Source organism: Gallus gallus, chromosome 6 (assembly GCF_016699485.2).
Source record: "Gallus gallus isolate bGalGal1 chromosome 6, bGalGal1.mat.broiler.GRCg7b, whole genome shotgun sequence".
NCBI classification, from domain to species: Eukaryota; Metazoa; Chordata; class Aves; order Galliformes; family Phasianidae; genus Gallus; species Gallus gallus.
Window position 1 is genome coordinate 287,880 of NC_052537.1, and position 25,709 is coordinate 313,588.

At 51.9% G+C, this 25,709-nt stretch overlaps 2 protein-coding genes and 1 long non-coding RNA gene across 5 annotated transcripts in view; 1 reads left to right on the top strand and 2 right to left on the bottom strand.

The window, feature by feature from the left end:
* The window catches only part of LOC121111076 (protein MANBAL-like), a 614,289-nt gene that overhangs the window by 192,670 nt on the left and 395,910 nt on the right, over window positions 1-25,709 (bottom strand). The window lies entirely within an intron of this gene.
* LOC121113300 lies at window positions 856-5,996 on the bottom strand. 2 transcript variants are annotated; one of them, XM_046943208.1, is made up of 7 exons: window positions 5,608-5,996; window positions 5,343-5,402; window positions 4,582-4,650; window positions 4,177-4,278; window positions 3,355-3,460; window positions 2,503-2,650; window positions 856-2,317 (listed from the first exon to the last, which is right to left on the bottom strand). In XM_046943208.1, exons 1-7 carry the CDS (start codon window positions 5,753-5,755, stop codon window positions 2,273-2,275), a joined length of 678 nt encoding a protein of 225 aa, XP_046799164.1. In that variant the 5' UTR covers window positions 5,756-5,996; the 3' UTR covers window positions 856-2,272. The 2 variants fall into 2 exon arrangements, with proteins under 2 accessions (XP_046799164.1, XP_040558532.1); XM_040702598.1 differs by having other exon boundaries at window positions 856-2,650.
* On the top strand, window positions 14,601-18,036 carry LOC121113324. The gene is made up of 2 exons (XR_005860750.1): window positions 14,601-17,005; window positions 17,819-18,036. It is a non-coding gene; the product is annotated as an uncharacterized LOC121113324 (long non-coding RNA).

Consider the following 25,709-nt stretch of genomic DNA (forward strand, 5'->3'; position numbering starts at 1 on the left):
TGTTCAAGTTCTGGGCCATTGCTCATTGTCCTACCACTGCACATCACCAAGATGTGCGCCTCATCCATTTTCCTCCCTCTTCCCTTCAGATATTTATAAATATTAACACTTGCTTAGAATCTCTAGTTATAGGGTCTGAGACGATTGAGATCTGATGGGTCCTATTCCATACCAGCCCCCTTGGATGGCAAAATCTTCTGGTTCTTTCCACCAGTTGTGCAAAGCCCAGAACTTGCTGGACTCACAAATTCCAAGCTACCCCACTTGGGCCGTGATTCGTGTACACATGTCCCAGGCTGCCAGGAGATCATTGTCTCCAGGTTTGTTCCTGGGCTATGGGGCACAAAGCAGGAGTCAGATACAACAAGGGCATCCCCTAATGTTCCAATTCATTGCTCCTTGCTACCCAGAGGCAAGCAGGGGCAAGGGAAGAGGAGGAGTACCTCCATGTACTGGTTCTCCGCCTTTTGTCTGAGGAGAAGAAGTGCACTGAGAGGCCTGAGAGAAGGGGGAGAGTGTGGGGAGCGGGAGTTGCACCGCCACACTTGACAGAGGCACTCCAGGCTTTAGGTAACGACTGTCCAAGAAATCAGAACACCAAGCCTTCCTTCCAAATGAGCCCAGCATGGAGTTTTACCAAGCAGAGAGGAAGGAAGAAGCATGAAACGTAAGCCTTGCAGATGGGCATCCTTCTGTGACAGAAGTTCTTAGTCCTCTTAATAGTGAAGGGAGTGATGTGTGGAATCAAACTCATAACTCACGTAAGGTCATAAACCAGGTGTGCTCATTATGGCACCAGATGCAAGGGGGATATCTCCTCCTACCTCTCACACCGAGAAAAGCAATGGTTACATATTTAAAGACATTGCATACATATATTCATTACATTCCATGAAGATGGGCTGGAATTCTGAGAAATTATTAACATATTGTCCCACCCTCTTGAGCACGTGTCCTAAAAACATGGTGGGGGTCTCTGGTAGTCATTGAATGAGGGCTAGTAGTCTACCTCGCTGTGAACTTGCAGCCTTTTCAGGGGGAGTAGCCCCAACCAGCTTGTACTGGCATTGTGTTTTGCTGGGGCATCTGTTTTACTGTTCCATCTTCAACAACAGGAGTCTATTCTTCTTTCTTAGTGTTGTTTGGCAGCAAGTTTCCATGGACTCTACATTCTTTTCCTGAGCTTACATGTCCACAAGCATCTTGTCCTTCAGCATGAATCCACTCCAACTATGTGAAAAGGCTGTTTTCACAATATGGAAAGGCTGCTCTCATGATTCAGGAGGCAGCTGGAGCTGGGGAACGGATGCAGGGCACGTTAACTCCGACCAGCAAGGAAATTAGGAGAACGGAATGCAGACACTGCCAACTTCTACCAGTTCAAATCTGCTTCAAGACTCACTGCAAAGTCTCAGCTGGAAAAAGTATCATCAATGTATCCAAGAAAAAGAACAGTGTTGGGTTTTTTGTTTGTTTGTTTATTGTTTTTTTTTTTGTTCTTTTTTTTTTGTTTTTAATATATAATAAGACTATGCAGTTACACTGTCAGTCACCACAGAGCTCCTGAAGGAGCTCATCCACATCCTGCTCACACTCCACTTGAACATCTAGTGGAGCAGGGGGTAGTCTTGCAGACGAATCAGTGCAGGAATTTTTACAGGATGTTGCTGCGTTATGGAATCTCTGCATCCACTTAATCATCAGTGTCCAGCAGGAGATCACAAAGCTCTAGAGGCATCGTTGTATCCAGTTCATCATCGGAAACTTCCACAACCACATTGGAAGGGACCAGTCCTCTTGTGCCATCTGTCAGCTCTCCCAGAAACCAGCCATCCTCATCCACATCTCCAAAGACAATAAACAATACTGTCCAGCAGTCAGAGGAAGCTCACTTTCTGGGTTCTCACTACGACCCTCAAAAGGACTGTAGCTATGGTGAGCTAAGAATCTTGGAATTATTGCTGATACTTGTCCTGGAGAATGCAGGGTGAAGGACAAAGGCTCTGCTGCTGATTCTCCGCTCTCAGCTTCAGGGCTGTCCTCTGACAGAAAGCAGCACTCAGGACTGTTCCCGTGGACTTCTTTTTTGGCTTTGAGTTCACGCTCCAGGTCTTCCAGATGACTTTGAAGACCTTTGGTATCTTGGATGGTAGAATGGAATGGACTGGAACTATTGTTGAGATTCTGGTTTGGTTGGGCAGGAGTCTCTCTTGTTGCCTCTCCCCGCTCCGTTCTGCCCTCATCTCCAGCTGGAACACTCTCTCAGTTGGTATCAGGAAGAGCTCGTTCTGCTGCTCTTTCTTCTCTCTTGCACACTCTGTGAGAATGAGTTTCAGAAAGCACTACTCACGGACAGGAAATAAGGGGAAACTTGAAAGACTTTGCAACGTAAGTCCTGGCAGTGTACTGCCAGCAACTGATTTGGCCGTCCAGGGTCCTGGCACCACAAATGCCTCCTTGCCAAATGCAGCAATAAAGTGTTTTGGGGAAAAGCCAACTCACAGGTATTTTTTGCACATCCATAACGCAGCACCACAGGCCAACAACAGTGCAGACAGCAGCACAGCTGAGAACAGTACCATCGCTGCGATGCGGCGCTTTCGCACAGATTTGTGAACAGCAGCCTTTGTGCTTTTCCCAGCATTCATCCCTGGAAGAAATGAGACAGTGTCCCACGTTACCTTCACCTGCACTACAGACAATCTCTCGGTGTGCTTTATGGACCCAGGAGATTTTCATCAGTGGGTACCTCTGTCTCTGGTGTCTAAGCACCAGACGACAAAAAGGATTGCTTCCACTTCTCGTTGGGTAGGGTGAGGCTGCACCAGCACTGCCCACGTATTCCTCTGGGCTGAGGGCTGGGGCTCTGCCCTGGGGTCTGGGCTTTGTCTGCGGGGAGCACTGCAGAGCAGAAGCCCTCACACTTTCCCCCAGCGCACGCGTCCTGAGCTCTCCCACAGGACACCCCTCAGGCTGAAGGTCAGCCTCGAGCCAGCACAGGGCACAGCCGGAGCCAGCCCAGGGGAAAAATACTCCTGCACGCTCCTACCACACAGGACCCCGCTCATCCAAAAGGGCAAAGCTCACAACTCTCTGGGAACTGGGAGCAGTGGGAGGTGAGCAGCGTCACAGAGGTCTGCATGCATCTTCTCCGGCACGCTGCTGGAACAACTCACCAAACCCCACTGAGGTCAGCCATTTTCAGAGAGCCACCCCTGGCTTCTTTTACATGTGCTCTGTGCTCATACGCTCAGGTTTGGCTGCTGACCTGGGGTGCAAGAGCAGGCAGGAAGAGCCTGCAGGCACACACTGACTCTGGTTAGTGACTCTGGATGACCACAGGACAGAAATTACCTGGCATGCCAGTCGTTGGCGCTATCTGCGTTCCTCTGTCCCAGACTGGCAGCGTGGGATGGCTGCCTTCCTGCAGCGCGTCCTGTGCAGTTTTGTTGGTCAGTCCCTTTAGAAAGAAAGAGGACAGTAGGATTGGATGTGATGTGTTCTCATCAGGAACTGAGCTACTCCTATCCTGCGCTCAGGCAAAGTCTGCTGGTCCCAGTCCCCCAAAGCCACTGCGACCCCCTCCGCTGCCCAAGGGCATTTGGGCCCTCCCAGGAATTGGAAGGGTGCCGAAATCTCTCACGCCTCCCGGAGGAATCAGCTCCTATGGAGGGCCCTCACGCACTGTGCTGTGAGCATCACCAATCATCGTGTTCCACCCATCACAGCCAGGCATCTGCAGGCTGAAATTCAAGCTCCAGCAGAAACATCTCCAGAATCAGCATCTCCACCTCGTTTCCAGGATTAGCAAAGACAGCCAGCCCTGCTTGGGATGCTCCTCCTGCCTTGAACTTGCTCAGCAGCAGAGAGGGCTTTGTATGAACAGAAGCACAGCACTCGCCACTTGCATGCCACCAGGGCTGCCAATGCTGCACAAAGCAGCTCTGACAAATTACGGTCATGCTGGGGGAGCAGCTGTCTCTGGGTCTTGGCTGGATGCAGAAGTGGCAGCAGACCATCTCTGGTGCTTGACAGTGCCTGCAAGGTGTTACATGGAACACCACCACAGCACGGCTCTGAGAGATCCCTTCCTGCTGTGCAGGCTACAGCTTATCCACACATGCATATCAGACCTCAGCTTCCCAAGTCTCAGTGAACACACTGAAGTATACTCACCACGCGCTGCATTCTCCATTTCCTTCAGCAGGTCATTTAGGAGATGGGATGAGCCCTGGGAGTATTCTACTCTTTTGGATTCATCCTTTCCTTCTTCTGGACCTAGACAGAATGTATGAAGTTAAATATCATGTGCAGGAAGTTTTGAAGGACCAGTGGTGAGTCAGTGGAGTCAGTAAAGACAAACTACTCCTGCTGGGATTCCAGCAGGGCTCCAGTGCAGGAGGAAACCAAGGATCAGGCCAGGCCTTCCCTGGGGGCACTTCTGCAACCAAAGACCCATGAAAAGTTTCAGTCATACTCTACAGCATCACTGAATAGTGGAGCATACGGGAGATCGTGCCATGAAATGGCACTGAAATGGGCAATGAAAGCTCTCTAAGGAATTACAAAGTCATGACATACCCATGTGATCTGCTGGAGATTCAGTCCCAGAACCTAGAGGGGAACCTGGATCACCTCCTCCAGGCACATCTGCAAAGAAATGCAGGACAGAGCAACTCCCATTAAACATCCTTCCAGTCAGAATGACACAAGATGCAGTTTAAAGCTGGGGGATTCCTTCACGACACTGTTCTCTCCCTTCCACACAGGAGCACCTTGGAAACAGTTCCTGGGTGCCTGCCGGGGCACCACCATCATACAGAACTAACCCCGTGTGGAACTGCCCAGAGCTGGAGCTCACCCCAGCTCTAAACTCAACTGCATTAAACCTAGGCTTTGGTGAGCCACTGCCTGGAGGCACAGCTGTAATCAAGGACAGAGGAGAAACATTCCTATTGCATGTGCCCATCTCTCTCTTCCTTAGTGACCTGCGGTGATGGAAGGGGCTCACTCAGGTAATGCTGTGGGGGGGAAAGTTCCAAAGTTGCAGAGAGGCCAGGTGACCTGCTGGCTGGTATTCCACAGCTTTCCAAATACTTTCTCCAGGCCATGGAAACAATTCTCAGAGAGCTCACGGAAGAACACTCGGCCCCTAGAATTTTCTTACTGGGAGACCTCGGAGATACAGAGACAAAGCCAACGCAACGCTGACAGCACGGAGCACCCAAGAACAATGACCATCCATGCTTCTCGGGGAGAAGAACCTGCTGGCTGGTGAAAAGCGGAACCCTTGCTGAACTATCCCAGGCAAATATATGAACAAAGGAAGACTGGTGACTTACCTCCAGCATCCCCCTCAGGCTCATAGACAGGATTCCATTCTGCTGATTCACCAGCAGGGCCTGTAGACACAAAGCGTGATCAGATACAGGTGAGGAGAGCTTCCACTACATGTGTAACAAAATACTTATGACTTATCTGTGCAAGCCCTTCAAGGCGTAAGCACATTAGGAAGACCTTGACAGGATCTTCAGTAAAATTTCACCCATGTAAATTATGAGAGCATGAACGTTTCTGCCTTAAAGGAGACAGACACTCACAACTTACCTCTGGGTTGTCCCACGGGCACACGCACAGAATCCGGATCCAAAGGATCACCTGGAAAGGGAGCTCTGAGCTCATCATCTAGAATCAAGAACAGATGAGAGAAGTTCCCACTGCACGGAGTGATCTCTTTCTCTCTCAGTAACTGCATGTGGGTCGTGGAACGGGATGGGAGAAGGACTCAGGTCATGATTTTGAAAGTTGCAGGGTGTCCAGGATGACCTGTAGGCTGGCACCTGGCAGCGTACACAATACTCTCTCCAGGCCATGTGCCACATCCCTCACAGACCGCATGGAAGAAGATACAGCCTCTCGGGGCTTTCTTACTGGGAGGCCTCTGACGTACAGGAAGGTCACACTGAAGCACCGGAGGAAAGCATGTCTGTCTCTTCCTCTGGCTGTGGGCTGTGGCTCTGTTGGAAACTGGGATTCATCTATGCGGAATACCATGAGCCTGGAGCACAAATGCTCGCTCTTTTTCCAGCACGCATCTTCTGAGCTCTCCCAGGATATCTCCCAGGATGTGCTCCAGCCAGCAAGCAGCAGAGCCATGGCCCGGCATGGCTGGAGCCAGCCCTGAGGAGCAGCTCTGCCACGGGCTCTTACCCGGCTCCTGTGGTGCTGCCCATCACCCTCTGCCCAACACCACCCCCATGGAAGGCAGGCCCCAGGGAAGTGTGGCACAGGGCCGTGGGGACACAGCCTGACTTCTTGCCTCAGTGCTGCTCAGTTTGGGTCCCATCTCTGCCCACCCACCTGCTCCTGGTGCTCGCCATGGAGCAGCACAGGTCTCCTGGAAATACATGGCCATCAGTAGGAGGAAGAGGACAAGGCGGGCAGGGGCCATGGCCCCCCACACTTGCACCATGCTTCCACCACCACCGCTGCAGCCACAGTGAGTGTTTCACAGAGCGAAGCCTGCAGCACAGGACAGCGTCGCAGCTTGTGAGCTCACAGCACAGCATAGCACAGCCATAGGATGGGGCATTGTGACCTCACAACTCTGTGATTCTGGGTGGCAGCTCCCCACGGCCTGAAGCTCTTGTGATACACTGCACCAGGGCTGCGTGAGGCCGGTGCTTACGTCATAGAAATGCAGAATCATAGAATGGCTTGGGTTGGAAGGGACGGTAAAGAACTTATAACCCCAAGCCCACTACCGTGGGCAGGAATGCCACCCACTGGGTCATACTGCCCAGAGCCCCATCCACCCTGGCCTTGAAGACCTCCAGGGACAGAGCATCCACAGCTTCTCTTGGCAAACTTCTACAGTGCTTCAGCAACTCTAAGAGATAATTATTTCCATCTACGTGCATCCGTAACACCTCAGGCCATTGAGGAAGAGATGCAATATGGAAATGGGGTCTGGGTCAAGGATGCTATTGCACGTTATCCACGCATGTGAAACGTGCTGCAATTAAGCAAGCCAAGCGGATAAAACCTCTCTAGTATGGAGAAATACAAACACGGGGAAGCTGACCTTCCCACAAACCTGCCAAGTCAAATGTCATGTGCTTACACTTTTGTTGATACATCTGCAGCTTCATCTCTTTTCATTCAGTTTTCGAGTACCTTGCCTACGGACATCTCCTTTCCTGCACCAAGTGTCTCTCCCATATGTAGTGTGCTTCCAAGCCTGAATTTAGTAACACAAATTGAAGACTTGCTCAAAGTCCCAATGAACTCACCCACTGCTGGCAACTGGATGCTTGGTGGTGAGAGGACCATCACCTATAGGCTTCCACCCTGGTCTCCAGAAACTGTTGCAGGAGTTGCACTCCTTCCACCTTGCTCTGAAGGAATCATGCTGCTGCCCCCTCCAACATTCTCCCGTTCAAGCCTTGACTTCTCCTTTTGGTACATCAGTCTGACTGTCCTTCAGCCTCATTTGTTTGCAGTTCTTGTGATTTGCAGCTCAAGGTGAGTGTCCCCTAGGAGGAACCTTGTTACTTTCAATTCCATAGTTGGTATGAGTTGCCATAACCCCATTCTTACATAGTTCCAACTCAAGCTGTTGAGTGTAACCAATCTAATTTAACCAATCTAATTTTCTCTCCCTCTTTCATTCGTCCATTCATCCAGTTCTAGGTGGTGCTTCTTGGGTGGCATCTTCCCAGAACGGGCAGTGCTTCTCCAGCTGCTGCTATGCAGACATTATCCCATCATTCTTCATGTCTCTTTTGACTTCTCCAGTTGAATCCTGTTCTTCACTGTTAACAGTGAGCTTTTGCAATGAGGGGAAAGCTACATTCCTATACAGCCTAAAGTCACATTCACTTTAGTTACTAGAGCTAAGTCTCTTTCTGTCCCAGGTGCAGAATCTGGCAGTTGCTCTTGTTAAATTTCCTAAGTTTGGTGACTGCCCTCTGATTTGACAAGATATCTCTGTAAGGCCTCTACTCTTGAGGCTGCGTGAGCCTCACAGGTTGTGATCATTACTGCTGCAACGTGCCGTTCCCAGCAGCCTGAGGGAAGCCCTGATGATGGGTCATCTGCAGAAGGAAAATCCTGGAGATAGTTGCCAGCTCACGTCAACTCCCAGAAGAGCGAGCACCCTCTCAGTGAATAACTTTCTTCTAATATCCAACCTGAATTCCCCCTGACACAGCTTTATGCAGTTTCCTCAGGTTCTATTGCTGGTCGCTAGATGAAAGCGATCCCTGCTTTCCTCCCTGTTTACTTTTGTGAGGAAGCTGTAGACCACAATGACATTAGCTCTGTGGTCATAGCATCTATCCTATGCTCTGTGCTGAACAAATCAAATGACCTTATACGTATTAGGCAGTGCTATGCCTGATGCCCAACAGGATACAATTGGCCTTTCTGATTACCAGGGCTTACTGTTGACTCACATTCAACTTATCACCAACCAGATCCTCACAATCCCTTTCCACAGAGCTCTTCTCCGTCCACGTGTCCCCCAGTCTGTGCATATATCCGTGGTTCTCCTGCCTTAGGTGCAGTCACTTGCTCTTGCCGTATTTCATACAGTTGGTGATTGCTCAGCCCTCTACTTCTCGGAATCTTGACTCAGCCTGTTTGCACAGACAGTGTCCCATATCTCGCTTTATGCTATCATGTAAGAGGACATACCTGAGGAGGGCACAAAGGAGATGACTGCGTGGGAGCACAAAGGTGGGCTGCAGCAGCCTTGAGCAAAAAGTTCCATTCCACGCCCATGTTGGTTGTGAGCAGTTGTTGTTGTTGTGAGCTGTGTTACAGCTTGTTTGCTCCCATGGAACCCCTCCGTCTCTTCGGCATCCTTTCGACTAAGAATTCTGCATCACTGCTAAGGCAGCCAGGGCTTTAGTAAGAAGGACTTGCATAAAGATGATTATTTTTGCCCCCAGTAAATGGCATGAGCCTAAAACCCAGGAAGGGCTGTGGCTACCCTTAAATATGAATGATGCAGCATTCATACGCAGCATGAATACGCAGCAGCCCGGCATAAGCGAGCACCTTCTCAAGGGTGTTGTGAAGGTGACTGAGGCCTTAGCGGGCTGAAAACTGTGCTCCTTCAGATGAGCCCTGGCAGTCACAGCAGCAGTCGCCTGCTCTTGATCCTCGCTGCTCCTGTTGCATCACTTCCCACCATTCCACCCGGACTGGGGAAAACAGCTCTGCTGGGACATCACCAGTAGAGCTGAAGGCACAGGCTGTGACAGAAGACACACCGTCTTCCCACCATCGTGCACTGCCTGCCTTTGGTAGGCCGCTCCCATTCCTTGCTGAGAAGACATCCCCTGGTGTGGATGCAGCTCAGTCCAAATTACACTCTTTCTCCCAGTACAGCCTAGCTACGTTAAGGACACTGTTTCAAGACTAGTTGATGCAGTTTAAGCTCCAGGCCTGAAGTGTGTTGGCAGCCCCACAGGGAGACATCCGGTGGGAAAGCTACTTAGGCCAGTGTGGAATTATCTGTGGATTTCCTCAGGCCTCCTTCCCCAGAGCCGCATGCCAGAGACTGCTACACCATTGCTTCCAGCGGCCTTAAACACATTGGCAGAAGTAAATCTCATCTGATGGATTTCACGGATGTTTACCTCAATCAGAGCCCGTATCATTATGAAGAAGAGATGAGTGGCCTACATTTCTTCTTCTTAATTAACATCTGTTTCCATGCAACTTTATCTTACTTAGCTGCTCTGTAGCCTGGCTGTACTCCAGCTTCAGGGAAAGGAAACAGAGCTGTGACTGCTCAGCTCAGGCGGACTTCTAAATGACACATTGATTTGTTCAGGGAAGGAGCACAGAAAGTGATGGGTGATGTCGGAGCAGGGGAAAATGAGCTACCTGGTGCTGGGCAGCAACACGAGTGGGGAGGTGGAGGTGGTAGCTGGTGAGGAAAGTGTTAGCTGCAGGAACAAAGGTGGGAGGGCACTCAAGACCCTGACATCTGAAACACAGCTTATAAATGCCTTTTCAGTGAGAGCTTCATTTGCAGCTTTGTCTTGATGTCATGATACCTTCTCTAGTCAATAGTGTATATCCGTAGTGCAAATCATATGTTTCAAGAAACATAATTCTTTTTTGACCTGGTGGTAAATTACATTACTTGCCATAAGCCGTATCAATTTAGGATCTGCACAGTATTGCATCAAACATGCATGACCCTTAAGATTTCAATCAGTTCAATTATTTCAATCTGTTTCTACTCCACATAGGCACAAGAGCAAATGAGCATAGAAGGAAAAGATGTAAGTCTTAACAGCTGAAACATAGCTGTAACCTCTGGAGTCTTTCTTTCTGCACCTTGTTTGCTCTCCTGCAGAACTCTGAACTGAGCCAGCTCACCAAGCAGATGAAAGTGGGGCTGAGAGTTGACCTTTCTCGAGGGAGGTGAATAAAAGGGATCGGTTACGCCTCGTTGCGTAGAAGTATGCTGCAATGGTTATGCCTCGATGCCATTTCTAGAAGTATCCAGAAGAGGTCAGCGTTCGCTGGCTTCTAGGTTACCCCCCTGAGACTTTTCCATAGGTATGTTTTGTTTAGAAAAAGCCGAGCTGTCTGGAAGGATTGATCGGGAAGGGTGCGGCAGTATTCATGAGCTTCTTCCTGGGGATTTGAATGCATTTTGTTTGCAGTAGAGGGAACGGAGACAATATGCACAGAAACAACTCCACTGAGCACACCATCAGGGCTGAAATATTTTTCAACCAACAACTCAGGATTTTAGGAGCCGAATGTTGGTTTTAGGCTTGACAGTATTATTCTGGCTGAGATTTGTTTTTGCTCCGTAGTGCAAATCTATGGCCACACTGGAGTTGCTCCAGCAGAACAAGTGCTAGACCACATCTCTGCTGACAATCAGTCATTCCTTTTGTAACGTAAGCCTTTCACACATACTTCTCTCTTATTGCTATGAGTGTCATCAGCGTCTGCAGCTGAGGATCGTCTTCTGCTGTGCTTTTGCCTCCCAGTATGGTCATTGAGTGTTTGTGTGCCCATGAGAAGAACATCAGGGCCCACAGTCACATGTAGGTCTGACTGTGGAGCATTATACCTCAGCACTCTCAGGTTGAATATTACGAAAAAAATTATTCTCCTAGATGAGTTTGGAGGTCTTTTTGAACGTTGGTGATTCTATGTGATTCCTTCTACAGCCCCCCTGCAGGTAGTGGGAGAGAGCGATGAGGTCCCCCTGAGCCTCCGCTTCTCCAGACTGAACAATCCCAGCTCCCTCAGCCCACTCCCCATAACACCTGCGCTCCAGACCCTGTACCAGCTTTCCTGCTTGTAGTGAGGGGCCCAACACTGAACACAGTACTCGAGGTGCAGCCTCACCAGCGCTGAGTACAGAGAGATGATCACTTCCCTGCTCCTGCTGGCAACAGTTTCTGACACAAGCCAGCAGGTCATCAGCCTTCCTGGCCACCTGGGCACACTGCTGGCTCTTGCTCATCTGAGCATCGACCAACACCCCCAAGTTCCCTCATAAGAAGGTTTGTGTTGGAAGGGATGACAGAAACAGAGGATGGCTTGTGTTATAAGGGACCTTTAAGATCGTAGAACCACAGAATGGCTTGTGTTGGAAGAGTGGAAGATTAAAGAACCAAAGGATAGCTTGTACTGCAAGGATCCATGAAGACCACAGAACCGTAGGAGGGTTTGTATTGCTAGGATCCTTGAAGATCATAGAACCCTAGGACGGCTTGAGCTTGAAGAGTCCTAAACGATCCTAAAGCCGCAGGAGGGTTTGTGTTGGAAGTTGTTCTTGAAGACGAAGATGATAGAACCCTAGGATGTCTTGAGTTTGAAGGGTCCTAGAGCCACAGGATGGCTTGTGTTGGAAGGGTCTTTGAAGATCACAAAACATGGAGTGGCTTGCGTTGGATGTGTCCTTGAAGACCACAGAACCATGGAATGGCTCGAGTTAGAAGGGTCCTTGAAGATCACGGTACAATGGACTGGCTTGTGTTGGGAGTGTCCTTTAAGATCACGGACTCACAGGGTGGCATGTGTTTGTACAGGCCTTGAAGACCGCAGAAAAAGTGCTGAGGGTTACTATGTACTTCTCAGGTGTGGAGAGTTACCCTTTTGGGTTACGGCTAAGGATTACCCTTTTGAGTTAGGGTTAAGGGATAAAGGTTCCCCATTTGAGTTTAGGGTTAAAGGTTAACATTTTGGGTTAGGGATACGGGTTAAGGCTTACCCTTTTGGGTTAGGTTTAAGAGTTTCCTGATTGTGTAAGCGTGAAGGCTTTCCCTTTTTGCTTATGATTAAGCATTAAGGTTTATTACTCTGTAGGGTTAGGGGTTATCATTTGGGTTAGGTTTAAGGGTTAAGGGTTTGCTATTTGTGTTAGGGTTAAGAAATACCAATATGTTTTAGCATTAAGGGTTACCCATTTGGGTTAGCATTAATGGTCAAGCGTTGCATTTGGGGTTATTGTTAAGGTTAACCATTTGGGGTTATGTTTAGGAATTACCATTTACTGCCAGGGTTACGTTTTGAGGGTTACTGTCCCAGGTTAGGACAGAAAGGTTTCCCATTTGGGTTAGTGTTAAGGGTTACAATTTTGGTTTGGGTTGAGGATTATCTGTGTGAGTAAGCATTGAACATTCCTCTTTTGGGGCTAGCATTAATGGTTACCCATTTGTGTTTGGGTACCATTACGGGTTATGGTTAAGGGTTAGCAATTTGGGTTAGTGTTAATGTTTACCATTTAGAGTTAGGGTTAACAATTAGGAGTTGCTGTTGGTGTTACAGTTAAGGGTTCCATTTCTGGGTTAGTGTTCAGGTTAAGTATTACCATGTTGTGTGTTAGTGTTAAGGGTTATTCTTTCAAGGGTTATTCTTTCAATCAAACTGTTAAGTGTTACTCATTTGTGTTATGGTTAAGGAATACCTATTCTGGTGAGGGTTAATGATTAAGGGTTACTATACCGGAACAGTTAAGTCAAAGCCTGAACCAGTGATTGAGCACCTAGTGAAGGGGCATAGGCGGCCCTGGGAGCACAGTTGGAAGCACTTCACATGTGCAAACTGCTGTAGCATGGCTCCGCCCCTCTCAAGCCTCATTTAAGCAGGTCTTCTGCTTGGAGATCCTCTTTTGTGGTATTCTGTGGACTCTGACCCTTAGCAATTCTTCATTTATGGGTTGTGACATTTCCCTTTCCTGGAGAGTTTAAGACTGGTTTGAAGCAGCTGTATCGAGCCAGGCTGTGGCTTTTGGGCAGGGTGAACTGACTGATGTTTGTAAATATCTGAAGGGAGGTGACAGGTAATGGATGAGGCCTGGCTCTTCTTGGTGTTGTGCAGTGCTAAGACAAAGAGCAATGTTGTAAAACTCCAACATGTTGTGTTCCATACAAACATGCTGATGAACTTCCTTACTGTGAGGGTGACAGAGGTCTGGAACAGGTTGCCTGGAGAGGTTGTGGAGTCTTCTATGGAGATACTCTTGACTCATCTGGATGTCTACCTGTGAGGCTTACTGTAGGGTGCCTCCTTTAGCGTGAGGTTTCGACTCAGTGATTTCTTGAGGTCCTTTCCAACCCCAACAGTTCTGTGATTCTGTGTGACAGAAACTCCTGGTAAGACAGAGGATGAAGATGGGGAGGAGGAGGGAGAGATATAAATCATCTGAGCTCTGATGCTGGCTGAGCTGCACGATACGCAAAAGGATTATGGCCATCGGCCAAATGTGCACATTGCCACTGGGCTGTTGCCGTGCTGGGGTGGTGAGGTGAGTAGCCTGGACTTAGTGGGCAGTGAAGCCAAGCAGCTGAGATGTCTTTCTAGGGAAAGCGATATTCCCAGAGGAACTGGGAAAGGGACGCAGTCTTTTTCCCAGTGGTGGGGACCCTTGTCAGCTGCGAGGGAAAGATCCTTTCAAGGGAGACTTGGTATCTAACCCAGGCAAATGAGCCACCATGGAGAGAGGTATCCAGTATGTGAGTGAACTAGCTGTTCTAGAGATGATGTATGTTATTAAATTACACAGTAATACACTATCCAAGATCCAGATGAAATCATATGTATGAGATCTATGTGGAGAGTTTTACAGAATGCATCACCATCATATGCCAGCACCCTGGCAGGAGTGAACTGGAAAGAGAACCCAAGGCCAAAGGTGAATGAAGTAGCCAACCTGTTTTGGCAATAGGAAGATAGGCTTTCTTCATCCCTCTGGGCCTATGTCTCAGCTGTGGAGAAGTTGCCCCAGGAGTTCTAGCAATTCCAAGACTATATGCCCTGCTTCCCGTCTGTACAACCAGTGTCTCATCCATTAGAACTAAGCATTCGCTGCTTGGGAGAGAGGATATAGCAGTTACACACAACATGACATCCTGTGGTTTTACCTGTGTGACTGTGGAGAGGATATGAGAAAGTGGATGGAAAACCCACCTCAGTCCTACATGCACGGGCAGGTGAGTTGCAGGAGAAAACAATAGGAAAAGGGGATTCTTCCAGAAAAAAAATGACAGCTCCAGTTTCTAATGGGCAGCTCTCCGGACAGACTGGATGGTCTGATCTGATTCTGGGGTTAAGTGTACTGGTTCACGTTCATGAGAAGTGAGCGATGAATACAATAGGCAGAACTAGAGGGGCCCTGCCTCCAGCCCGGTGGAGGAAAGGGATCGTCAGTTATTGGACTGTGTGGATTTGCAGGCCCCGCAGATCGGAACCAAAAAGAGCAGCTCCAAATTGGGAAGATATGGATTTGATGGGTAGACTGTTGGATGGACTGGCTGCAAGATCGCATGCACAGAGTGGTGGTCAAGGGCTCCATGTCCGGGTGGAGACCAGTGGTGTCCCTCAGGTGGTCAGTACTGGAACCAGTGCTCTTTAACGTCTTCATCAATGACATCAACACTGGGATTGAGTGCCCCCTCAGATTTGCAGGTGACCCCAAGCTGCATGGTGCAGCCCGCACGTCCAAAGGATGGGATGCGAACAGAGAGACATGCTGAGCAGTGGGCCCAGAGGAAGCTCATGAGGTTGAATGAATCCGGGTGCAAGGCCTGCACCTGGGTCATGGCAGCCCCCTGCTTTCAGTACAAGCTGGGGGATGTAAGGATGGAGCACAGCCCTGCCAAAAAGGACCTGAGGGTACTGATGGATGGCAACTGGGCATGAGCCAGCAGAGTGCCCTCAGCCCAGAAAGCCTGCCATACCCTGGGCAGCATCCGAAGCAGCGCGGCCAGCAGGGTGAGGGAGGGGATCTGCCCCTCTGCACTGTGAGCACTGCATCCAGATGTGGAGTCCTCAGTACAGGAGAGACATAGACCTGTTGGGGCGTGATCAGAAGAGGGCCACAAAAATGGTCCCAGGGATGGAATACCACCTTCCAAGGACGGCTAAGAGAGCTGAGGCTGTGCAGCCTGGAGAAGAGAAGGCTCCAGGAAGACCTGAGAGTGGCCTTCAGTATCTCAAGGGGGGCTGTAACAAAGGAGGGAACGGACTCTTTAGATTCTTCATAAGGAAGAAGTTTTCTATGATAAGCACCATTCTGTGATTCTGTAGTAAGGGTGGTGAGGCCCTGGAACAGGGACACTGAGAGATCCTGGAGCCCTGAGGACTGGGCATCAGGGCCTGGGGATGGATGGGATGGAGGGCACCATTCCTGGCCTGTTCCAGGGGCATCTAGGCATTGCCACCTCCCAGACCTTCCCTTGTGCTTTGTGGGGCTGTGCAGAGGAGGAGGAGGAGGTCACAGGGCACCCTAGGGATGGCTCAGGGTCACCGTGCGGATTGGACAGGGGCTGTAGTTGCTGTCCCCAGGGGACCCAGATCCTGCCCTGGGCTGATACCAGTCCTTCTTCCTGAAATCCTGGGGCACAAACCCTGCCTCTTTGGTAGACAGCATGGTTTGCTCATTGTAGTGTAAAGATTTGCTTTGGATTTAATCAAGCACAGAATTCAGAGAGGAGCGTGACTGCATCTGACTTCCCTGAGAGATGGTACTGCAGCTGAAGAGATGCAGAGGCAGCCAGTAACGTGCAGACCAAGCAGTACTGCCTGACGTTGGTCAGGATGAACTTCTCCTGCTGCAGTGTGATGATGACAGGTCTGGAGATGATCTGCAAGTCCAGCTCATAGGTGAGAGCCAGGCATGGGCACTGCAGGAGCAGAGAGGTGTCAGGGAACAGCCAAGGCATCAAAGAGCATCACAAAGCATTGAAAAGCGTCACAAAGCTGCAGCCAGGAAGCTGGGGATTTTAATGAGCAGCAACCAGGATGCTATTTGCTACCATACAAAACAGTAGCAGATCTCTCCCTGCAGACACCCCAAAGCCATACAACGTGGGAACAAAGCCAGAGCTCTGCAGCACACAGCCAAAAGCCATACCATTGCAAGCTGAAGTGCCTTGCAGTTTTTTATATTGAACCCAGTCCCTGTGAATGAAGACCCAGAACGGAGTCAAGGTGTTGATTGAACATGAGTATGCCTTTACTCATTAAAAGACAGAAGGGCAAGAGAGATCCAGAGTAAAAGAGGGACTCCTCTGGGAATTGAGAGACTAGTTCAGAGCTTGTGCTGCTGCCTGGTGCCTGGGACTGGCTGCCTGGCTCTAAGTCCGCCTCCAAGAAGCTCGGCTTCTCCTCAGCGATGCCGACCTGCTCCTCAAGGAGGTGCTGCTGTTCAGGCACTTGGGCTCTGCTTGGGGTGGGCTGCACTGGAAAGGCAGTGGGTCACAATCCAGGCTAGCGACTGTGATGTCTGGCGGGCTCAGGTCAACATCATCAGCGGAGCCAGGAGAAATGAGGGCAGGAACGTGGATGAGCTCCTTATCCCCATTGTTGTTGTCATGTGGAAGGCTGTCATCAGAACTGCAGCGATTCATGCTTCCTAAGAGCTCTCCATCGAAGGAAGCACACAGTGCATCACTGCTGGTCCCGGGTCTTCTGGATCAAAACTGCTTAGATTCACCTAGGAATGAACAGATGGACAGGGGTGAGTGTCAAACTTTCACTGTCCAAACTCTTTTTAAAGCAGTGATCAGGTTCAATTTAGCCTGAAACTAAGCTGTTTGCAAAAGCAAAACTAGTTCAAGCGTTCTGTGGCTCCAAGTCTTTATCAGAAATCATTTTCCTTCCCAGTGCTGCCTTTTTCACCTTGGAAGAGAAAGGCAGGGGAAAGGGGGGGAATGGCAAGGAATGCGAGGCAGGTAATGTCGGCTATACAGAATCCTTAGAAGGAAAACTAAGATCTGAAGTGTTGCCCTGGTACCACTGCCTAACAGGGATGGGTAAACTGCTTCATTAACAAGTCCAGCTATTGCTGCAGGGGTGTCAGGCATCTGTCCTGCTGCTCATCTGCAGTCAGTAACGCCTTGTTTTAAACCCACATTTTGCCTTACCATCGACAGTGTGCAGGGGGGTAAGCTTTGCTTTTAGCTCAGCCAAGAGTCCCGCTGTCTCCTTGTCCCCCCTAGGGAAACCAAACCAGACAGTGACGAGCTTAATTATGAAAGTGGTTGACATTTGGTTACGGATTGGCAGCAGGAAGAAGCAAATAGACTTCTAGCAACAGTACTGCTCTCCGGAAAGTAATTGTTGTGCTTTTATTTATTTTTTTTCCTATTTTGTTTGTACTCCAAAGCCCTTGAAGAAAACCTGTATCCTGTCACAGTGTTAATATGCTTTACTGTCTAAGACAGATGTAAAGTGTTTGCATGGTAGGTTGGCCTGGATGGCCAACACAATCTAACCCGCGATTACAAGAAGCAATCGCAAAAGAGTATCCTTTTTGATACTTGTTCTGCAGACTGGTGAAGAGTAACCTACAAAACGCTGACTGCTGCAGAGGACCGGTTGGAAGACGGCTGCTCCACACGCCCATCGTGCCACAGCAGCTCCTTGCTGGATGTGCCTGTGATAACTGGTTAGCTCCTGACAGCAATCCCCTCACAGTGGGGAAGAAAGCAGCGCTTGCACAGCTGGTTTTATGAGCACTAAACAAGCACAACTAAAATGCTCAAGGGAGACAATCTTAAAGCACAGTCATGGAATATCATTTCAAAATGTGCATCAGGGAGAAGATGGGATAAAACTCCGTGCTAGCCCATACTTCAGGATTTGTGGTATATTTTTCTGCAAAACCGTATAGTTGTTTTTAAGTTTGGAAGAGACAGTAAAATGTATATGGAAAAGGCTGAGTAGTCAGTCTTTGTAGCTACAGAAAGATGCTAGATGCCTTCTTTCTGTGGGAACGTTTCTGGAAAATTGCCTTTACGTGGTTTAAATGTCTGTCTTCTGACACAAAAGCAAAATGGAGGCAAGAATGTATTCTTACCTCCATAATGAGAGTGTTAGAAATATTCTGAGACTTCTTGTAGGGGCTCCCTGGGATTGCGTTGCAGTTTGCCTTTAGCCACAGAGGATGGATTTCCCAGGCTGAAGCAGGAACACCAACTGCCAACTGGTGATTTCTTCATCTCATTATGCGGTCTTTTTCTGGAGTGAGAGAGAAAATGGAGTGAACGGTGTGAGTCGTGGCACAGGGTGAGGGAAGAGCTGCATTAGGCTCTTGCCAACAGTTGCTTGTTCCTAGCACTGCCTGGCTTCTGCTGACACAGACCTTAGAAACTCGGTCTGTTTCCAACAGTTGAGGATGTTTCCATTCTTACAGCTCAGCGCTGAAGTCTTGCCAGCTAAACTATGCAAAGCAAGATGCGGGCAGATGAGCAAAGGCTCCACAGCTGTACAGTACAGCATTTAAGGGATGGCTTTTATTTAGCTGGCAGGTGTAACTGCTTTCTGAGGAACTGTGCAGCCATAAAAAGCATTAACACCTCATTGGCCTCATCTCACTGCCATGTTTAATTTCTAGTGCCAACAGGTCTGTCCAACAGCTCTGCTTAGAGGAGAACCAGAATTTGTTTCAGGCGCATGGTCCTGAAATCTGGAAAACCCCGATGTTTCCAGGTGCAGGTAGTACAGACTGGATCAATGGGCCAGGGTTAACTGTATGAGTTTCCATAGGGCCAAGAGTTGGGTCCACCCCAGACAACCCTACAGGTTTGGGGAGGAGTGGCTGGAAAGCTGCCTGACGGGAAGGGACCTTGGTGTCCGGATGGACAGTCAGCTGAATATGAGCCAGCGGTGTGCCCAGGTGGCCAAGGCGGCCAGTGGCATCCTGGCTTGGATCAGGAGTGGTGTGGTGAGCAGGACGAGGGAAGTCATCCTGCCCCTGTACTCGGCATTGGCGAGGCCTCACCTCAAGCACAGTGTTCAGTTTTGGGCACAGAAAGGACACGGAGGTGCTGAAGCAGGTTTAAAGAAGGGCAACAAGGCTGGGGAAGGGCTTGGAGAATATGCCCTATGAGGAGTGACTGAAGGAACTGGGGCTGTTTAGTGTGGGGAAAAGGAGGCTGAGGGGAGTCCTTATTGCTCTCTGCCAGTACCTGCAAGGTGCTTACAGCGAGAGCGGGGCTGGTCTCTTCTCACTGGTGACAGGATGAGGAGAAATGGCCTCCAGTTGTGCCAGGGGTAAGTTTAGGTTGGACATCAGGAAAAACTTCTTTACAGAAAGGGTTGTTAAGCACTGGAATAGGCTCCCCAGGGAGGTGGCTAAGTCACCATCCCTGAGTGTGTTTAAAAACACGTGGCGCTCGGGGACAGGATTTAGCAGGGGGTTGTTAGAGTTAGGCTAGTATGGTTACGTGTGGTTAGACTTGATCATTTTTAAGGTCGTTTCCAACCTGAGCAATTCTATGATTTCACGACCCTCTCCTAGTTACCACTGGCAGAAACCACGCACATTTGTCACAGAAAAATCAATCAATCAAACAAACCCTCTATCCAGCACATCAGCTCTTGAACAAGACTGTTGTTTCCCAGGTCATTCTTTGTATTCATTTCTTTTCGTATGCAGCACAATCAGATCCTGCCCAGCAGTGCTTCTGGGAAGAGAGCATCCACCTCAGAGCACAGAACCTGAGATTGTCCTCTGCTCCCCCCACCGCCACTGGGCTTCAGCACAGCTGTGCTGGGATGTCCTCTGGAGTCATACACACGAGCACAAGCAATGCATATGCAAGACCCCTGGGAGGAGCTGCAGTACTACGTCACATCAGGGAACCTGGGACAGATGCAACACCTCAGCCTGATGGGCACACCTCCTCCAGATAAAAACATCCCAGACATTCCTCAAGAATCTTCCAGTTACTTCTAGACATCCAAGCCAGATTCCATGAAACAGCTGGGAGATAAAAAAATGAAATACAACTATTTCAATGGCCCCCTGCCTCTTTGGTCCTTACCCTTCTGGGGCCATCCGCTGCAGTGGCATACTCCATCACTGAAACCACGGTAAAAAAAAAAGCAAGAGCCAGCATCCCAGCAGTCCAACACATCAGTGCTGTGAAGGACACTTTGCCAGGTTCAGAAACATCTTGTATATTTCGATTTTCATTGGTTGAACAAATGGGTCTGGGGGAAAAACACAGGGGAAATCAAACTCCTTATGCCCCTGGGATCAGATCGGGCCCCTCAGTGCCCCAGAGTCCCAAAGTCTCTCCTCGCTCACACACCCCTACAACCTCTCAGCCCCCAAACCCAATGCTTTAACCCTCAGAAGCCACACCAGAACTCTCCCCACAGAGGTCTACAGTCACTCACAGGACCCTCAGCCCCGCAGATCCAAAACCTTCTCCTCAGAAACCACCCCAGAACCCTCCTCACAGACAGTCCCTCAGCACACAAAACCCCTCACTTCCACCTCAGAAACAGCCCCACAGCCCTCCTTACAGACTCCTACAGACAGACCAGCACAGGCCCCCCACTCCCCAAGGCCCCCAACTGCCGCACAGAAGCAATCCCAGGACGCTTTCCAGAGTCTCTCTGCCCCTCACAGACCATGCCCTGGCTTTGCTGAACATCATTAGGACACCACTCGTGACCGCCTCCACCCGGACACACAGCCATTGAGCACAGCTCTCTGGCTGCGACTGTCCAGCCAATTCCACCCCATAGCCCACCCTTCGAACACAGACCAATCCAAACCAGTGTCAATCTGTCTCCACTGCAATGGTACAGAGGATGGCCACCTCACAGTGCCTTTTTGCTGCCTCCAGTTACTGCGGTCATCGATCACTGACAGCCCCTCCATCTCTGAGCCCTACAGATAACGCTGGCTCACCTCCACTGCTAAAGGCCCGGGTAACCCCACCCAGTGTTGGCTGGTGACAGTGGGAAACCACTGGGCCCGAATATCCTCCCTCAGAGAGAAAACTGTCCCAAGGGGTGAGAACTCATTGCAGGGATGGTCAACTTCCACTGGGACGGGAGGCCCTTGGGAAGGAAGAGCACTGCGCTGCAAAATGCCCATTGGGAGGGTCAGTGATCATTGGAATGGGAAACAACTGGGATGGGAAGGATGTTTGCCTACGAAAAATCAAACCACCTCAAGCCTGGGGGAAAGGGGCTGACCCCAACGGTCACGCAACCCCCCGTGGGGGGAGGGGCTCCCCTAACTGCCACTCTCCAGCTGTCATGGCAGGTAAGGCAGCAGGCTTCCCCTGCTCCCGTGCTTCAGCTGGCCCCAGCGCCCCAGATCCCACCCCTGTAACCCAGATCCCACCCCTGTACCCCAGATCTCACCCCTGTAACCCAGATCTCACCCCAGACCCCCAGATCCCACCCCTGGTAACCCAGATCTCAACCCTGTACCCCAGATCTCACCCCTGTAACCCAGATCTCACCCCAGACCCCCAGATCCCACCCCTGGTAACCCAGATCTCACCCCAGCACACCAGATCTCACCCCTGTAACCCAGATCCCACCCCAGCACCCCAGAGCCCCAGATCCCACCCCTGTAACCCCGATCTCACCCCTGTGCCCCAGATCCCTCCCCAGCGCCCCAGATCTCACCCCTGTAACCCAGATCTCACCCCAGCACCCCAGATAGCAGCCCTGTAAGCCAGATCTCACCCCAGCACTCTAGATCCCACCCCTGTAACCCAGATCCCATCCCAGCACCCCAGATCCGACCCCTGTGCCCCAGATCCCACCCCAGACCCCCAGAGCCCCAGATCCCACCCCTGTAACCTAGATCTCACCCCTGTCACCCAGATCTCACCCCAGCACCCTAGATCTCACCCCTGTAAGCCCCAGATCTCACCCCAGCACCCTAGATACCACCCCTGTAACCCAGATCTCACCCCAGCACGACAGATCTCACCCCTGTAACCCAGATCTCAGCCCAGCACCCCAGATCCCACCCCTGGTAACCCAGATCTCACCCCAGCACCCCAGATCTCACCCCTGTAAACCAGATCTCACCCCAGCACCCCAGATCCCACCCCTGTAACCCAGATCTCACCCCAGCACCCCAGATCTAACCCCTGTAAACCAGATCCCTCCCCTGTAACCCAGATCTCACCCCAGCGCCCCAGATCCCACCCCTGTAACCCAGATCCCACCCCAGCACCCCAGAGCCCCAGATCCCACCCCTGTAAGCCCGATCTCACCCCAGCACCCCAGATCCCACCCCAGCGCCCCAGATCTCACCCCAGCGCCTACTTTGGCCTTTCCCCACAGAGAGAATCCCTCGAGGAGCGCTGACGGTGCCTCTGACACCCGACGCCATTTTCGTTGAAGCGACTGTGCCGCCACCGGACCCCGCCTGGATGCAGCCCACCATCCGCGGACCGATGCCGGTACCACCCCGACCCCTCCCTGTCCCCACTGCCACCTACCTGGCGCCTCAGGCCTCTGTCTGGCCTGGGGTACCAGGTGTCTGGGGACAGGCAGCGCAGCTCCCCCCTGGGGGGCTGCCCCCAACTGTGGGGCTGCACTTGCCCGTGCTGCAGCTGCTACCTGGGGGGCTGCACCCAGGTATGGCTCCCCCCACTGCCCCTGCTCACTGCTGGGGACATCCCCTGCTGGCAGGGACGCTGCTGCCCCAGCAGCCGATGGGGCTGTGGCCTGGGGCTGTGTTCCACGGGGAGCCCCCGCAGCCCGCAGGCACCTGCCTGCCGCAGGCCCCCGGCCGCCCCGGCCCCCCACCAGTTCTTTTGCAGGTACCGTCACTGCAGGAGCAGGTGCTCCCCGTGCCCCGCACCCTGCCCGCCACCTGGGAGCCACCGATGGAGCCCTTTCAAGACGCCGTGGTGCTCACGGAGGACCAGGGGCACCCAGCGCCCACCGACGTGTGCCCCCATCCCGCCACGGCTCAGCTCGCCTGCAGCGCTGCGACGCTGGAATCAGGCGGTGAGTTCAGGGGCTGCAGAGCGGGTGGCAGGCTGTCCGCACCGGGTGGCTGTGGGAAAGCTGCCACTGCCCCACTGGGGATGTTCTTGCTTTCCCAGCAGTGACAACGAGCGCAGACATCCCGGAGGACATCGCGGACATCCATGATCTCCTGGCATGGCTCAACGACGGTGAGTTTGGGGGCAGCAGAGCTGGCGGGGGTCGTTGGCACCCAGTGGGTGTGGGAAAGAAAGCTGGCATTGCCCCACCGGGGATTTTCTTCCTTTTCCAGAAGTGACATCCAAGACAGGCATCCTGTACGACACCGCAGACATTGATGACCTGCTCACGTGGATCAACAACGGTGAGTCTCTCTCTGAGGGGCAGCAGAGCTGGTGGGGGGGTGTCTGCACTGAGTGGGCGTGGGAAAGCCGGCATTGCCCCGCTGGGGATTTTCTGCCTTTTCCAGAAGAGGCACCCAGCACCGACAGACTTGACAACGACGTGGAAATTGACAATTTGCTCACCTGGATTGACGGTGAGACTGTGGTCTGCAGAGGTGACGGGTGGGTGCCTGCACCGAGCGGGTGTGGGAAGACTGCCATCATCGTTCGGGGGGATGTTCTTGCTTTTTCAGAAGCGGCGAGTGCTCTGGAGGTCCCCCAGCACAACCAGGACCTGCCCGGTGTCACAAGAGAGGGGACCAAAGACACTGCGAACAGCTGCCAAATGGAAGAGCTGATGCAGTGCATCACTGCCACGGAGCCACTGAGCCCAGATGTCTCCAGCAGCCTCGACTCCTCTTCTTCCAGCACAGAGCACTCTGACTCCTCCAGGGCCAGCAGGGAGCTGAGCAAAGAGACACAACCTGAACCAGGGCTCCTCAGCAACTCGCTCTGGTGGCAGCCAGCATCCCCTGAGCTGCCCGTGCCGACGCCCCTGGCTGCCCCTGCGCCTCCGTCGCCCCACACCGCACATCTGATGGAAGAGGCGCGGCGGAGGCAGCCCCGGGTGGTTCTCACCCGCCTGGCACTGCCGCCCCCCCTGGCTGCCCCCACACCCCTGTTGCCCCGCACCGCACATCTGATGGAAGAGGCGCAGCGGAGGCAGCCCCGGGTGGTTCTCGCCCGCCTGGCACTGCCACCCGGATGCATCTCCTGCCGGGTGGCAGACAAGCACCCCGGGGACAGCACCGAGCCAGCCAAGCACCCCGTGCCTCCTTTCACGCAAAGTGGACAGGTCATGGAACGGGTGCAGCGGAGGCAGCCCCACGTGGTTCTCGCCCGCCTGGCCCTGCCACCCGGATGCATCTCCTGCCGGGTGGCAGACAAGCACCATGGGGACAGCACCGAGCCAGCCAAGTGCCCAGCGCCCGCCTGCACCACCACAAAAGGCAAGAGCACCGGGCACGAGCAGCACACTGGCAGCGTCCCAGCCAGAAAGAGGAAGCTGCCGCGGGGCCAGGATGTTCCAGGCCACAAACACCGGCGCTAGGCGAAGCTGGCTGTGTCAGCACGGCGCGCAGCAGGAGGACTCGGTGCCCATCACAGCCCAACAGCCGCTCGAGAGGGAGCGTGCCAAGAAACCGGCCCACTTGGTGTAGCAGGAGACGTGGCCATAGCCGACAAACACGGCTCCCTGTAGCCCTGGGCTCCTCGCTGGCCCCCACCATGCCCAGAGAGCAGCGGCAGTGTTCCGGGGGCACCAGCACTGGCCCCAGCCTTCCCCCTCCAAATCTGGGCTGTCCACAAACGGCATCTTGGGCTGGGGCAATGCGGGACTCTGAAGCTGATGGACCGCAAAAGTGTTGGACTGTCAAAGCTTTGGGCTGGGAAATGTTGGCTGGGGGGTGGGAAATGGTTGGGGGGTGGGAATTACTGGGGTGGCAAATGTTAGGGTGGGGGGTGGTTGTGGGCTGGGGAACTGTTGGTGTGGGGAATGGGTGGGGGGAGGGAATTTGGGGTGGGAATTCTTTGGGTGGGAACTGAGGGTGGGAATCCTTGGGGTGCTGGGATCTTTTTGGGGTTGGAAATGAAATGGCTGTACTGTGCTATTGTTGGGGTGGGAATCTGGGGTGGGGAACTGCCGGGGTGGGGAATGGGTGGGGGGAGGGAACTTGGGGTGGGAATTCTTGGGGCGCTGGCATCTTTTTGAGGTTGGAAATGAAATGGCTCTACTGTGATATTGTTGGGGTGGGAATTTGGGGGGTGGGGAACTGCTGGGGTGAGAAATGGCTGCTGTGGGAGATGGTTGGCATCAAAAAGGATTGGACTTTGTGACTGCTGGCATTGGAGATGTGGGGAGGGGGAGGGAATTTTGTGGGGTGGCAATTCTGGGTGGGAAATTGTACTCTGATCATGTTGCACTCCGAAATGGTTGGAATTTGGAGGAAGGAATTATTGGGGTGGGAATTTGGGGGGCTGGGAAGTGTTTTGCAGAGGGAGGGAACTATTGGTGGGAGGGAG

Bases quoted from the DNA above. Each gene is read 5' to 3' on its own strand.
- LOC121113300 (XM_040702598.1), bottom strand. From the start codon at position 5,755: ATGCAGTTACTGAGAGAGAAAGAGATCACTCCGTGCAGTGGGAACTTC. The intron at 5,403-5,607 runs GTAAGTTGTGAG...TTGTGTCTACAG, and splicing joins GCCCGTGGGACAACCCAGAG to GCCCTGCTGGTGAATCAGCA. The intron at 4,651-5,342 runs GTAAGTCACCAG...ATTTCTTTGCAG, and splicing joins GCCTGAGGGGGATGCTGGAG to ATGTGCCTGGAGGAGGTGAT.